This window comes from Rhinopithecus bieti, unplaced genomic scaffold, assembly GCF_001698545.2.
Source record: "Rhinopithecus bieti isolate Rb0 unplaced genomic scaffold, ASM169854v2 scaffold_2294, whole genome shotgun sequence".
Classification (NCBI taxonomy): Eukaryota; Metazoa; Chordata; class Mammalia; order Primates; family Cercopithecidae; genus Rhinopithecus; species Rhinopithecus bieti.
The window spans coordinates 1,034,486-1,045,937 of NW_016803705.1; the positions used below are offsets into that span (position 1 = coordinate 1,034,486).

Genomic DNA, 11,452 nt, shown 5'->3' on the forward strand with positions numbered 1-11,452 from the left:
ATGAAGACATTTAGTTCATTACTAGAAACTAAAATGATATTTTTTCCAACCTATTTATATACTTTACTCATTAAAAGAAATAAATTTATTTCAATGACATGATAAACATTAAAATTCCTATATAGGAAAATTGTAAAAATTCTAATTGTCAAGGTAGAAATCAATTTTTTAAAACTGAAGCTTTTGGAAGCTTTTAACTTTGAATTTAATTTCTTTAATAGATATAGGACTACTTGGGTTATCTATTTCTTTTTGAATAAGCTTCAGTAGTTTATGTCTTTTACTAGGTTATCATATTTATAAACAAAGTTATTCATACTATTCTCTATGCTTAGCCTTTTTAATATTTCTAGGGTTAGTAGTGACATCATTTTTGTCATTCCTGATATTAGTAATTGTATATTCTCCCATGTTTTCTTGATTATTCTGGCTACAGGTTTATCAATTTTATTCATCTTTAAAACAATCAGTTTTTTGTTCCATTGATTCTTTTTCTCTGTTGTTTTTCTGCTTCGATTTATTTCTACTCATATTTATTATTTTCTTCTTTTTGCTTGCATTAGATTTATTTTGCTCTTGTCTTTCTGCTTGTTTGAGGTGGAAGTTAGATCACTGATTTGGGGACCTTTCTTTTTTTCTAATATAAGCATTAATGTTACAGATTTCCCTCAAATTACCTCTTTACCTCCACCCAACAAATTTTGATATGTTATATTTTCATTTTTATTTAATTAGAAATGTTTTGTAATTTCTCCTGTGGTTTCCTCTTTGAATATGGGTTATGTAAAAGTATGTTGTTTAATTTCTAAATATTTGGAAAGATATCTTTCTTTTGTTTATTTCTGTTTTAATTCTGTTGCAGTTAGACAACGTGCTTCATATGATTTCAGTTGTTTTAAATGTGTTGAAGTTTGTTTTTGGATCCAGAACATGATCTGTCTTGGTCCATGTGCACCTGAATAAACTTTGTATTCTGCAAGTATTGGGCAGAATGTCATATAAATGTCAAGGAAATCAAGTTTGTTAATAATGATGTTCAAACCTTGTATACACGTACTAATTTTCTGTCTATTTTTTCTATTGATTATTGAAAGAGGAATGTGAAAGGCTCTAATTATAATTGTGGATTTTGTCTATGTCTTCCTTTAGTGCTGTATTTGTTTTTTTCTTCATGTATTTTAATGCTTTGTTTTTAGGAGAATTGATCACTTTATTATTATATAATGTCCTGTTTTATTCCTAGTAATAAATCTACTATGTCTGATATTAATATAGCCATTCCAGCTTTTTTTAATTATAATTGCATGATACATTCTTTTCTGTTCTTTTACTTAACATATTATCAATATCTTTTTTTAAGTGGGTTTCTTGTTGAAAGTATAGTTGAGTCTTCCTATGTGGCAGTCTGTTTCTTAATTGGTGTGTTTATACCATTTATATTTAATGTAATTGATATTATTGAATTGAAATCAACTATCTTGCTAAATTTTTTTAGTTGTTCCATGTTCTCTTTATTCCTTTTTTCTCATTCTCTGCCTACTTTTGAATTGAACATTTTTTTATTCCATTTTATCTCCACTATTAGATTTTTATACTTTTTAAAGTATGTTTTGATGGGTGCCATGAGGTTTACAATATGCTTCTTCTTTTTCTTTTTTTTTCTTGAGATGGAGTCTTGCTCTGTCACCCAGGCTGGAGTGCAGTGACGCGATCTCGGCTCACTGCAACCTCAGCTCCCTGGTTCAAGCAATTACCCTGCCTCAGCCTCCCAAGTAGCTGGGATTATAGGTGCATGCCACCATGTGTGGCTAATTTTTTTTTTTGTACTTCTAGTAGAGATGGGGTTTCACCATGTTGGCCAGACTGGTCTTGGACTCCTGACCTCAGGCAATCTGCCTGCCTTGGCCTCCCAAAGTGCTGGGATTATAGGCGTGAGCCACTGCACCCAGCCAATATACTTCTTTAATTAATCACATTCTACCTTCAAATAAACTTCAGGCCTAGATGGCTTCACTGACAAAATCTACCAAGCACTTCAGGAAGAAATGATATCAATCCTTATTTTTCTCTGGCCACTATCAAGATTTTTGTTTTCAGTTGTCACCACTTTGATTATTATATATCTAGGCATAGATTTCTTTGGATTTATCCTGTTGGGAGTTTGCTAAGCTTGAATTTATAAGTTTATGTCTTTTGACAAATTTGGAAGTTTTGACCCATTATTCCTTTAAATATTTTTTTCTGCACCATACTCATTCTTCTTTTCTTCTGGGATTCCAGTGACACAAATGTTGAAACTTTTGATATAAAAGAAAAAAAGAAGATGAAGAAAAATAAAGTTTATTATTTTCTCACAAGTCCTTGCAGGTCTATTTTTTTTTTTCCATAGAGACAGGTTCTTGCTTTGTTGCTCAGGCTGGTCTCAAACTCCTGGCTTCAAGTATCCCTCCTGCCTCAGTCTCCCAAAGCACTGGGATTACAGCCATCACCACACACAGCCCTTCACTTTTTCTACTTTTTCTGTATGGTGTAGATTGAACATTTTCTACTGATCTATAGTCAAATTCTCTGTCTCTTTCCTCCATCATTCTCGTTTTACTATCGGATCCCATCTAGTGAGATGTTTTTGTGTGGTTTTCGGTTATTGTATTTTCAGTTCTACAATTTTCATCTGGTTCTTCTTCATACAAAACATATTGAACTGTACACTAATAAGGGTAATTTCTACTATACTGTAGTTTCCCCTTATCTGTGGGAGATATATTTCAAGACCCCCAGTGGATGCCTGAAACTGTGGATAGTACTGAGCCCTATATATACACCATGATGTTTTTCCCTATATAAACTTAACTATGATAAAGTTCAGTTTATAATTAGGCACAGCAAGAGATTTACAATAACTAATAATAAAATAGAACAATTATAACAATATACAAGCATCACTACTCTTACTCTTTGGGGCCATTATTAAGTAAAAAATAATAATAATAAGGGTTACTTGAACACAGGGGCTGTGATACCAGGACAGTCAACCTGATAACCAATGCGGCTTCTAAGTGACTAACGTGTGGGTAGCATGTGCAGCATGGATACACTGGACAAAGTGATGATTCATGTCTGGAGTGGGACCGTGCGAGCTTTCACCAGAGAACAGCACACAATTTAAAATTTATGGATTATTTTTGGAATTTTTCATTTAATATTTTTGGACTGTTGGTGACCACAGTTGGCTATGGATAACTGAAACCACAGAAAGTGAAACCATGGGGGGACGACTATACATAAATTATAGCACAATAAACTTTATTTCTAAAAAGCTATGCTATGTTATTTCTATAATGGTGGGTGGGGATGTGTGGCACTATTCCTCAAATATGACAGTATGAGAATTTGAGTAAAATGAAGCTAGCTGAAGTTAATAATTTTGACTTTAAATTCAAATGTATTTTGTAAGTTATTAAAATTCCAGTGGCCCAAAGTTTCTTTTGTATATATAAAGAGATATTCTAAGACCACCCAAAAAGCTTAATTAGTCAATACTAGTGCCTACATGTACTTTGTTATATTAGAACAATAGTTAGACAGTATTGAGGAATTTCTGAAACTTGAGAATCTTTTTCAGTCTTAAGATAATTAATACAGTGACACCAACCAAGGCAACCTCTGGGTCCTTTTCTGTCTTTTAAGAGAATAGCACAGATGTTTGTTGACACAATAGGATAATTCCAGCAAACAGTTTGGCTAGCACCTGTCAGGGACAGTCAAATGATATTAGATGCTAATAGATAATACAGAAATGTGAGGAACTAGTTGATCTCTTAAAGCACCAGGGCCAAAGAGTTCATTTCCTGATTTCAAAGATAAATTGTTATTGTAACATAACCTACTTGTAAGTAGTGAGATCTCATACATCTTAGAATTTTTTTAGTGAAATAGAATTTAATTGAATTTTCTGGCTGATCCTTCAGAGTTCTATAACCTCCTAACTAAAATGAAGAGTTTGAAATCAGAAATCTGTTTCTAATGTCTCATAGCTTTAAAACTGTTTTTGTCCTTATACTTGTTATTTTATTTTATTCATCCTATATAGCCATTTGACTGAAATGTAGAAAATAATTTATTAAATTGAGAAAATATGAAGGCATTGAACAATCTTTCAAGTATTTTGAATAAAAATTCAAATTATTTTGGATTGCCTGGAATTGTTAAGGCTATCAGAAGGTCAGCTCATTGATAGCTAAGTATTATACACTCTAAAAAACAGAATGTAGAAGTGGGTTTTATAAAGGCTGACCTCTAGAATAAAGGAGGACCCAGCATGTGTAATTTTTCCTCTTAATACTTTGAGACCACTAATTTGAGGACTTGTGGTTTCTCATCACTGAACTTTTGCAGATTTCAAGAAAGTACTTAAGTTTTAAATGCCCAGGTTATTTCTAAGACTCTTGAAAGAGTTACCTTAACAATAGAATTGGTTGGGTTCTTCTGATATTGCATTTTCATAAGAAAAAATTTCAGTGGTAAATTAATTTTTATTTTTCCTTGCTTATAGACTTCGTATATCATTTAAGTGGATGGTTCGAGCTTTCTCTGGATACTTAGCTACAGATCAGCTCTTGCTTTTATGGGATAGAATCCTAGGATACAACTCTCTGGAAATTCTTGCTGGTAAGAATAAATGCTTGTTTGTAAAACACATGCTGTTTCTATAATAAGGTCCCTTTTCTTCCTAACATTCACCATCTGTAACTGGAATTTATTTGTCATTTCTAATGCATGAACAATTAATAGATATATCTGGCTTTGAAGATAAGTACCAACAAAAACTGCAGTCTTGATATTTTTGTGTTATTGCACAATACCAGCCTACTTCTCTTTCTTCCCAGCTCCCAGGAAAGTTCATTTTCCCTTCCCTTTCCGTCTCCCCTTTTAGTCCAGCTAGGTCTCACTATCTCCCAGCACCTATGAGATCTGTGCAGCAGCATGTAGATATATTTCCCTTCTACTCTGAACTCCCCTGCTACCTTAGCAGTCTGTTCTATGCCCCATCTCAACACCTAAGATCCAAACTGAGGCTAAGCCTCCCTGCATGGCTGAAACCTCAGCTCTTCTGTGTCTGTTTATAAATGAAGTTAAAACCTTTTCCTTTTTGCTAACAGTCTCTGACTTCTTCCCTGGTGGCTGAGTTTCCCCTTTTATTCTCTCAGGCCAAAAACTATTTCATCTTTTTTTCAAGAAGTCACAAATTTATCTTTTATTTAATAATTAAGCAGTTCTTACAACAGATGTATGCCCAAGGCAATTATATGATTACAAAGAGGGCATATATTTCTAATTAATTCTATTATTTTGCTTCCCTTGTACACAATAGACTCAATTATTTTATTATTGAGATTATCAGGATATTCAAATAATAATTACAATGTTTTCACAATAGATAGGAATCAGAAAAGTTGGCAGAATGTTTCTATACCTTAAATTGATAGCATTATAAAATCACCTCTCTGGGCTGCTGTGGAAATAAAGCTTAGTTGAAGAAGAATATGATAGGAAGATTCTCTAGTTACCATATTAACATATTCGGGTTTTTTTGTTTGTTTGTTTGTTTTTGAGACACTCTCACTCTGTCGCCCAAGCTGGGGTACAGTGGCATAATCTTGGCTCACTGCAACCTCTACCTCCTGGGTTAAAGTGAGTCTCCCTCCTCAACCTCCTGAATAGCTGAGATTACAGGTGCCTGCCACCACACTCAGGTAATTTTTGTATTTTTAGTAGAGACGGGGTTTTACCATGTTGGCCAGGTTGGTCTGAAACTCCTGACCTCAAGTGATCCACCCACCTCGGCCTCCCAGAGTGCTGGGATTACAGGTGTAAGCCTCCACGCCCAGCCTTCACATATTCTTGAATGCTGAGAAGTCTAGAGTTACAGATACTGGGTAGCATATGTCCCTGGGTGGTAGTTACCCTGGTATAATGAGAGATATCACTGATTAATATTTTTAGCAACTTCTAGTTTTCTTCTCTCTCAATTTTTTAAAAAACCTGTACAAATATGAGTTAGGAAATAATGGTCTGCCCTCATTTCTTTTGGCTGAATGGCAGTAACATATATAATCTAGCAAGAGAAGGAATCCTCAAGATTGTTGAGTATAACTTTTTCTAAACATTGTTTACGAGCTGTTCTTATCCTCTGTTGGGACACTTCAGTATTGGGCAATCCCTGCCTTACCTGGTGGCCCATTTCATTTCTGGATAATATGGCTCATTAAAATGTACTCCTGTTAAACCAAGGTAATTATCATGTTTTCTCTACTCTCACATTTTTGCCTGTCCCCAAAGTCTTCTATTTTCCAGGCTAAGTAGCCTTGTTTTCTCCTGTCATTTCTCAAGTGAAAGAATTGTAGACTTTTAACCAAATGTCTGTCCTCTGAGTGTACCAGAGAATTTGAAGAGTACTGTGTATAGCACTCAGTATCATTTTAAAGAGACATTAAAGCATGTTTAAAAGGAGGGCTCAGTATAAGAAAATACTTTTTAATAATTAGGACTTTCAAAACGTAGAATAGGTTCTTTAACTGTGATGTGAAGGGTCAAGAGGTTTCCTACCTTGAAAGAAATGTTGAATTAGAAAACCTTCCAGCCCTCTTTCAATTTAAATTCTCTCATTCTGTGCCTTATCACCCCCTAGCAAACTGAAGGAACAGAGAAATAAATGTATGTTGAATTTGGGTATTTGCTCTAAGCCAGGCACTCTTCTGTGAGCTCAATAATTAATGAAAAGGTTACTGAAGAATAGGTAGAAATGTAGTCTGCATTATTGCTTCCACCCATTTTCCCTGAGTGCTTTAAAAAAATCTACAGGGAAGAATTCTGGAACATCTAGAAATGGAACTAGACTGAAGGAAGCTCCCCTACCATGGAATTCAGATAAAGAACCACAGGGTAAATAATTTCATGTAAATTTATATAAATTATTTTGATTATTTCATATACCTTTGGTATGAGTATTTTGGAACCACCTTTTTCTGATCAAGTGGATTACTATGCAGTCTTGAGAAATATTTTCATAAATGTCACTGGCTTTAATTGTGAATTAATTAGAGCCTTTTGAAGAACAGTTTAAAGCAAAGTTATCTTAATGTTCTTGATAGAATTGCTTAGAATTAAAGTAGTAAGACCAAAAGAAAATATTAGAGCCTCTATATTTCATATGAAGCATAATTTCAGTTGAAAATATCCCAAAGTGTAGACCTTTCCTCCCTTGACAAACAAGCCTGTCCTGTGGAAGGGCTGGGCAAACCAAACATGAAGCAGATGGAAAGGAACTTCTGTGATGTGACACCAAGATAAATAAAGGTTATGAGCACATAAGCATTTTGGATGCTGAGGTCAATTAGTGAACTGCTGTTTTTCCCCTTCTTATCTACCTTTGGAGAAACAGTTTTCCACTATGTAAAACTCTTTCCTGCTGGAGCAGAAAATTTGGCCAGCCTGTCAAGCTTTCAGCAACTATGTTCAATTATATACAAAAAAGGAAGTAGTAATCATATTCTTTAACTGCTAAAATGCCTGCACTATACAAAATATTATTCCAGATATTAGGAAGCTATAAAAAATTGCTGGTCTACAGAAATAGTTTTCTTTGATATTCTTGTAAACATGAAACTCAGTGACTTTAAAGTATTCATGTTTTCTCCATTTCAGTTAAGGAGTAAATCCTTTGTTGCAGATCTCTTGTATCTCCTGTTACATATTCACTAACTGCAGCTGACCTGACTTTTTAACATGTTACCATTCCCATCTTTTTCTCCAGAATTTTCTCTCTAAGGAGTTCTAATGCTTTTTTGCCCAACTGTCCAAAATCTCTTGTCCCTTAGAAAAGTGCCTGTGCTTCCCAGTCACTGGTTGCACTTGGCCTTTATCTGGGGAAATTAAGAGGCCTTGCTGCTGACTTCTGTTCCTCAGGCACAATGACCAGGACCACTGTAGCCACATCCCTCATGCCATCTCTGGAAAGTCATTCTGATAGACAGCAGAGCCAATGATTCTTAGGAAAGCACACAAATTATCATGTCAGAGATGAGTGGTTGCTGCTTACTTTCAGCCTCAATAGTGTCTTCACATAGTGGTTAGATGCACAACTCCAGAGCCAAGGTTGAGTATTGGCTTTACTATTTTCTACGTGTCACCCCACTCACTGTGCTTCACTCTCTATATTAGTAAAATGGACTATTAATAGTATTTAACTCACAGAATTGGTATGAGAATTACTTATTCTCTTTGTAAAAATGTATTTTAAAAAATATATGTGTTTGCATTAGGTATGCAGTATACCTAGGAACCAGTCTTCCAAATAATTTTGAATATTTCTTTTTCGTTTTTTGGGGGGGTTTTTTTGTTTGTTTTTTTTGAGACAAGGTCTCACTCTGTTACCCAGGCTAGAGCACAGTGGCACAAGCATAGCTCACTACAGCCTAGAACTCCTGGGTCAAGCATTCCTCTGCCTCAGTCTCCCAAGTAGCTGGGACTACAGGCATGCACCACCATGCCTGGCTTATTTTTAAAATTTTTTTTAGACACCAGGGTCTTGCTTTGTTTTCCAGTCTGGTCTTCAACTCCTAGGCTCACACAATCCTCCTGTCTCAACCTCCCAAAGCACTGGGATTGCAGACATGAGTCACTGTGCCCAGTATTTTGAATATTTCTTACCATTAATTTCCTAAACTTCAATGACTTGTTGGGTAGAGAATCCACTACCATTACTGGTGATGGAGAGAAAAGGAGATAAGTCAAGAGTTAGCTCCAAGCAGTACCATCTCCTTGTCAGGGTCACCTGCCTTTTAAATGGGTCCTTCTATTGTTTATGACTCACTCCCTCACATGGAGTTTTACGGTAGGTTATATAAGTTTTGCATGTTAGCATTGCTCTTTTTCCATGTGCATATGTTTAATGGAAACAATAATCCAAATACTGTTTTTAATTTTTTTTTAAGAGACAGGTTTTTGCCATGTTGCCCAGGCTATCAAACTCCTGAGCTCAAGACACTTCTCCTGCCTCAGCTTCCCAGTTAGCTGGTACTACAGGTGTGCACCACCATGCCTGGCCTCCAGTGTTGTTTTCTACTTAATGTATATTATTGATCTTTAAGTTGTCTTGTAATGTTTGGATTTTTTTGAAGTTTCACATCTTTTTTCCTGTAGCCAACATTAAATTAAATGTCAGTATCAATCCCACAGCAGCCCTCCATACAGATATATCCATTTGTGAAACTCTAAGAAAGTCAGTGCTGTGTATAAAAATATAATGAAAAATTATAAAAATATTTTTTAAGAAAAGGCTTTAAAGCCACGTTTCTATCAGGATACCTCCTTGGTACATATGAAACATCTATTTAAAAATTCAGCCTCCATATAACATTTCAGAAGCCTCTCTACAACATTAGGAAGAAATACCTGCACCAAAATAAACCTTAATCAGTAAGACAGTCATTAGGCCAGGCATAGTGGCTCACCCCTGTAATCCTAGCACTTTGGAAGGGTGAGGCAGGACGATCACTTGAGCCCAGGAATTCAAGACCAGCCTAGGCAACATAGTAAGACCCCATCTCTATAAAAAAAAAAAAAAAAAAAAAAAAAAAAAAGACTCATTAGATCTTCATGCCATTTTAAAATGGTTTCAGTTGTAGGTTTGAAAGAAATAACTTATAAAATGGCCTTTTAAAGAACACTGAATTTTCTTTTCTCAAAACCATGGTGTTCAGTTTGGCCATCAGTCACTGTTCTCTAGAGCAGACAATTTCTGTTCATCATAAGACCTTAACTCAGAATGCAGGGATGTGGTCGGTTGTGTAAAGCACTAGTTCTGAATTTCCGTGCAGTGGGTTTTGGGCTTAGCATAGCAGTAACCGTGCCGGGCTGATGAGTAGGCGAACAGTTGAAATAGTGTGCATTCTTTTTCAGTGCTGGCAGCTGCCGTGTTTGCTTTCCGAGCAGTGAACCTGATGGAGGTGACATCACTGGCTGCAGCTGAAGTAAGGATAAGTTTCACTCAGATGGGATGGAAATAGTTTCTGAGGGATTGCCAGGCTGTCATTTTAGTGTCTGATGCATAGGACACGCATTACTTGTAGCCAGATTTTTTAACTCGGGTAAAACCTGTTAAGTTATGAGCTAATAATACTTAAGGATTCAGATTTCTTTAATTACTTGAGAAAAATCTTCTTATGAAAGAGTAATAAACAAGATTATTATAGGAAACCATTATAACCATATGGGAAACCAGATACCTAGTAATTTTAGTAGAAACAATTGGGGTTTATGTTGCATTTTTTTATTGTTCATGTCGATGCATTATTTTCACAGAAGGAAAATTACTTGAGAGAGTTAAAGAGCATGTATTTGGGTGATATAGTGAAGATACATGGGCTTTTTTGGTTATTTAAAATTGTGAGTTAATTATTTAAAATTGATTTCTTTTCGGTGATATAATTTATACCTGAAATATGGTTCAATTAAATAGTGCTTACTGTATTATTCTATTTGTTATCTTTCACAGAAATATAAATTTTTCCTTAAAATAGCTGCCTGCATTTTTGTTTAAAGGGAAGAGGATGTTTATGCATCTTACAACTGAATAAACATTAGTTCCATCTCAAAATGACTTCCTGCAGTCAGTCAGTCCTTACACTAGAATAACAGGACTAGGAATCATAATGTACGCTTATTTATAGAAGCAAGTTGAAATGTTAAACCTGTTATAAACTCTTGCTACCTTGTATATTTGAAGAAGACTGAGGCTAACATCCAGGTTATTTTCTACAGCACGTTTTAGCATTTGCACATGTACTACCATTAAGATATTCTGAAAAGAGAATATCTTAATGGTAGTTAAGAAAGTTGTAGCTTTAGTACTAAGATTTAGGACAAATCCAAAGAAGAGCTTAGTGTCAAAATTACATAGTAATTATGTTTACTTTATTTCATAGACTTCGCTTTGCTATTAATAATTCTTTTTATTTTTTGTTTCAGGCAGTTCTTGCTGACCTTTCTACTTTAAAAGTAATGCCTCTTCTTCAAATTTTTCTGTTTGCTACTGTCACCTGATCTTCTTCACAGTCACTGATAACACATCTAGTTTTTCATTAGAAACAAATCATGAACTATGCAAACTCTGCATAAAACCAAAATGAAACTTTGCATATAAGCCAATAAAGATCATGTTCCCTCTTCAGTTAAACCTAAGTAGTTTCTCACTTTTTGAAACAATAACTCTGCACCAAATATTGCATCGCATGCTGCTGATTTTCAAGAGAGAAGCAATAAACACAACTTCTGCTAAATTGAGCATTATATATATAATATTATAATATATATATAATCCTGACTTGTAAATGGCATGTAATAATATATGCAATAAGAACTAAAGATACTGTAATAAACTTCAAGAGGTAAT

The 11,452-nt window shown here is 34.8% G+C and overlaps 1 protein-coding gene across 1 annotated transcript in view; it reads left to right on the forward strand.

Moving 5' to 3' along the window:
• Nucleotides 1–11,236, forward strand: part of TBC1D19 (TBC1 domain family member 19) — a 169,498-nt gene extending 158,262 nt beyond the window's left edge. The window contains 3 exon segments of the mRNA XM_017851922.1: nt 4,553–4,668; nt 9,961–10,031; nt 11,029–11,236. Coding sequence (XP_017707411.1) covers nt 4,553–4,668; nt 9,961–10,031; nt 11,029–11,103 — 262 coding nt within the window. The 3' untranslated portion in view covers nt 11,104–11,236.
• Nucleotides 11,237–11,452: the final 216 nt, after the last annotated feature.